Source organism: Formica exsecta, unplaced genomic scaffold (assembly GCF_003651465.1).
Source record: "Formica exsecta isolate Colony F162 unplaced genomic scaffold, ASM365146v1 scaffold684, whole genome shotgun sequence".
In the NCBI taxonomy this organism is placed as follows: Eukaryota; Metazoa; Arthropoda; class Insecta; order Hymenoptera; family Formicidae; genus Formica; species Formica exsecta.
In genome coordinates, this window is record NW_021853449.1 from 76,317 (window position 1) to 81,316 (window position 5,000).

General features: G+C 33.6%; 1 protein-coding gene across 1 annotated transcript; it reads right to left on the reverse strand.

Moving 5' to 3' along the window:
* Window positions 1-300: 300 nt before the first annotated feature.
* Window positions 301-1,306, reverse strand: LOC115243063. Its single transcript, XM_029819738.1, has 2 exons — window positions 1,051-1,306; window positions 301-983 (listed from the first exon to the last, which is right to left on the reverse strand). The coding sequence occupies exons 1-2, from the start codon at window positions 1,304-1,306 to the stop codon at window positions 301-303; spliced, it is 939 nt and encodes a 312-aa protein (XP_029675598.1).
* Between the last annotated feature and the right edge of the window lie 3,694 nt (window positions 1,307-5,000).

The following is a 5,000-nucleotide window of genomic DNA, read 5'->3' on the forward strand; positions in this document are numbered from 1 at the left end:
TCTCAATACAAAATTTCTGGAGAGGAATCGTAATCTCGTCAATTCAAACATAAATTTAAAAAAACTCAAATAAACTTGAAATTATTTGTTTTATTATATAATCAGTCTTATATAATCAGTATATTACATTTCTGATAAAATAAAGAAACTCAACGTTATTTATATTATATAATTTCTGATAAAATAAACTAAACAACGTTTATAACAAACTAAATAAACTTTCAAAAAAGAAATTAAAAAATTATATTAAAGTTGTCTCGTAGGATGTCTTATAAACGAAGTTTTAAAACTGCATTAAAATTAATTATATTCATCGAAACAAAAATCGATGATATCGTCATCCCCGTCAGTTGCTTGCGAGCTCGATTCGCCCGCTTTTTTTGTGTAGGCTTCTTTGGAACCAATTTTATATATAACTTCTGACGGCAGAACGTAGTTGTGGCAGCATTTGCCGTTTCTTTTCAGTCCGAAACGAATCGTTAAGATTGCATTCGTCATTTTGATCGACATCTTATTCCGTACTTTATTTTTCACAACATTCAATTGGCTAAATACCCGCTCAACTTGTGCATTCGAATACGGCAGAATGAGCATTGATAGAGCAAAAGTGGCCAATTCGGCGAACGGGTTACTTCCGGATGCGTCCCTGTATTTATTAACTTCATCCCAAAATGTAATGGTATCGGTTTTGTTCGTCCAATCAATCAAATTGATTTTTGAAAGTTGCGATTCGATGGCATCGATATCTCTCGAGCCATCCACGTACTCCAATAATGGTTGTATTGGTTCTTTAACCGCCCGCAATACATTATCCACTGACAACAGCGATATTTTTTTAAGGATACCTATGTTCTCGGGCAATCGTTGTTTGAGCTGCTTGAAAAAGCTGAATAAGAATGATTTGCATCGTTCGCGGATTCCTTGCTCTTCGTAAACGCTAATCTTTCCGTCTTTTCTGAGCTGCTCAACTTTTTTCTCGACAGCTATGTCCCAAGTACGGTTTAGGATCGAGATAATCTTCGATGGAACTTAGCAGAGGATCTACTTTACATGATGGCAATACGAGTTTTTTCGAAATTCCTTGCACGAGGATGTTGAGATCATTTAAAAGCTTTACGTGATCGTTTTTCTCGCTTTGAAATGCTTTGTTCACGACTTGTATCTCAGACAAAATCGGCTTCAGAAATAACAAGTACAACATGTTTCTTTCATCACAATACATGTTGTATAGAATCTCCGCAGAGTAGCATTTCTCCGAAAGTCTTGTCATATTGAAATGAGTTTTTAACTCGAGCCATTGATTCATCGTTCTATCTACAGCCGCCTCTATAGATAACCATCTCGTGTTGGAAACCTGCTATATTTGTAAAGGGCGTTCACCACAGTTGATCGTCTCGTAAAGCTGAGTGTATTTTATTTGACGGATAGCGGATTTTGAAAACCAATTATATGTTTCGTGAATTAAAAATTCGAGATTTCGCGGAAGAGTATCAGTCATGGCATGTGACACGGCGAGTTGTAACGAGTGGCAGAAACACTTGATCAAAATTAGCGACGGAACTTCTGTTTTCAGTTTTGCATAAACGCCGTTATTTATCCCGACCATAACCGAAGCATTGTCAGTTCCAATGGCCAACAAATTTTGTAAATCTAATTTCATTTCATCAAGAGTACCCTCAGCATTACATGTTTCCAGTTTGGTCAATGCTAAAAAACTTGCGATCGTTTTTCCCTGTTTATCACTGTAATATATTGTAACGACACCTAATAATTTGTTTACGGACACGTCGTTCGACTCATCTAATAATAAACTTAGTGGTTTCTGGTGGGAAAGAACGCAGAGGAGTTTAGTGGTTTTTAGTGGGATCCACGAAGCCCCCTAGTGGGATAACGATGATCCGAGTTGGCAACACTGAGCTTGACCAATAATAAACTTATCATTATTTTCATCCACTGTAAAAACATTTATAGCTATATTTAAAAAATCTTCATATTTTTTGTATTTTCTTTTATAATTTGTACAGGATAATACATATTTAACATTTCATACCTCGATATATCATATTCATAAGGTCTGTATACATGATCATCAACAGAATTAAGTATACTCTCTAACGCATACTCAAAGCATCTAAGATTTTCTTGATTCTCGCATTTAAATTGATTAGTTTTTCTATTGTTAACATTAACGCAGCATTTTTTTGCTATAATATAATTGGGTAATTTAACATAAGTTTCACCTCGAAGAGGGGTGTATTTATCGGACTGTAAATCAAGTTGAATAACTCTATCAAACACAAACTTGGTGTTTTTTGCATTAAAGTTTGCAAATTTATTTAAAATGATATTATGAATCAAGAAAATTATATCAGATATTATATCCTAAGATAAAATATGCTCAACATTACTATGAAAATAATGTGTATGTTTGTCAATTACATTACCAAATAAATCCAATGTATGATATGTGCACCTTTCAACTAATTTTATTGTTACAGCTGTATGTTTTCTAAATCCAGTTCGTATTTTATCTTCTACGTATGGTTTAGTTCTTTCAAGAAATATACTTAAATCATAACTATTTATATCTGAGTAGAATGTATAATCAACAAGCATGTTATTCCACACACCTTTAGCTCTAACAACTTTTACTTCTTCTTCTTCTTCTTCATCACAATAATTGTTTGGCAATTCTTTAAAGTCTTTTGATTTATATATAATCCCATCTTTCCTTTTTCTTGGTTGAGAAAAAATATCTTCATTAAAAGGAAATTCGTTACTACTTGATGGTTCCATTTATTAGCGAAAATTTTTATCAATATAATTTTTAGAGTTAACATTCTTAACATTCTTAAATTTGTGAAACTGGACTACTCGAGGAGGCTTCCATTCATAGTGGTGATGAGTCAAGACTCATCGCTGAGCGGCTACGGAGGCCAATTTTCAATCGTTTAATATGATTGGATCGCTCTGGAGACGTGCTGGGGATGTCGTCTCTCCGTGGCAATCGGCACTGCATCTATTGAGCGAGATTCCAACATCGCTCTGGAGTCGTATGTACTGTGTTAGAGTGGCGTAAGGTGCGAGGTCTGAATAGCTCAGTGGTAAGAGCAGTTGCCCGGAAAGCGAAAGACTCGGGTTCGATTCCCGATTCAGCCACTTGTACCTCGCAGCATGCGGCATGCGCAACTAATGCAGTGGAATGACAAGGACATGGAAGTGTAATTAAATTTTTACACATCTCTTCCAGCTTTTTTTTAAATGAAAGATGTTTTCCTGTCATTACGGACGCATTGTCACATGATAAAGCAACAATATTTAAAAATGGAATATTCAATTTCCACATTTCAGCTTTAAAGGCATTAAACAATTTTTCTGCGCTGCAATCTCTCGCATCAATATTAATTAATTTTACTAATTGCGAGCGAATGTTTAATGTTTTCGAATCAACATACCGAACAAGAAACGTCATCCATTTTTCATTTGAAATATCAGACGTTTCATCAATAAAAATTGAAAATTTAGTGTTTTGAATGCTGTTAACTATACGATCCGCCTCAATCGGACATAGCACATTTGAAATTATACTTGTACATTTTGTTCGGTCCATACTCATATTTTTCAAAACATTAAAATCTCTTCCTATTTCTTGGAAAAGAGTAAGAATATCTTTTGCCGTTTGATACGAAATATTTTTATCAGCAATTAACGCGGCATAACGGACTTCTGCTGATTTCTTTCGCTCTTCAAATGACAAAAGTGATTCGTTCATATTAATATCTTCACTGGACTTGTTTGTTTCATTTTCTTTACATTTTATAATATGTTTCTTGGATTCTGCGTGACGATAGATTTGAGACAAACCACCAACAACAGATATATTACAAAACGCGCAGAAAAATGAATTAACGTCATGTGACACTTCGCGTAGCCATGGCTTAAACAAATCGATATCTAACCATTGTTGTTTAAAACGTTTTCGTATTATTGTATTTGAACTTATATTGTTATTATTTAATAATAACGATGCATTTTCTTTATGACACGCAGAATCCGCATGTCTTTTAACGTGCGATAAACTGCACGAAAAATTTTTATTACATATAATACAATGGAAAAGGCTATCATCAAATGATACTTTGCGTATCCAAGATTTAAATCGATCATCACTAAGCCAAGCTTCTGAAAAGCTTCGCTTCGATTTTTTTTTTAATGTATCACACATTTCTATATAGAATTGTCAAACAGATAAAAATATAAATAAGAATATAAATAAGAATGAAACAGATAAAAATATAAATAAATTTGAGGCTTACAATTGGGATAGTTCCAACTTTCTGAACATCAAGATTTTACACAAGAGCACTGTTTAGAGAAAGTTATTAAAACGAAGTAGCAGCGTAAAGAATTCGAGATAAATTTGAATTGATATAATCGATTTATTGATTCTATGCCCGCGTACTACTTATCTAGTCGACATTTCGGCGAGAAAAAAGACGAGAGCCTATTCTACATATTTGAAAACGACGAAACTGTTCCGAGACAATAACAAGAAAAAAACACTTTGTCAGCTGATTTGGACATATCGAGACGAGCGGACACGACGGGCTATGCGTCTATTTGTAAACACAAGCAGAAATCTATAAATATAAATGGTGATTTAAAAATATATTTAATTTTATGAATTTTTTAAAATCCATATCCAAGTTTCCTTTTTAAGGATGTACTAACTAGACAATCCCAAAAGTTACTTCAATTTAAAATTGATGAAAAATTGATTTATTTTTTAATTTTTATCATCCGCGTATCTTGTCCGTAAAAGATATCACACCTATAAAGTAGATATGTAAAATATATATGTCTATAAAAGACATGAAAAAAATGTGGTACAATAGGACTCCAGGCGAAAATCCACGTAATAAAAAAATCTAACGCGCCATTAGTGGAACCTCATTGGTGGTGTGGAAGTCCATTCACTGTTCTCATATTATTGTAATATT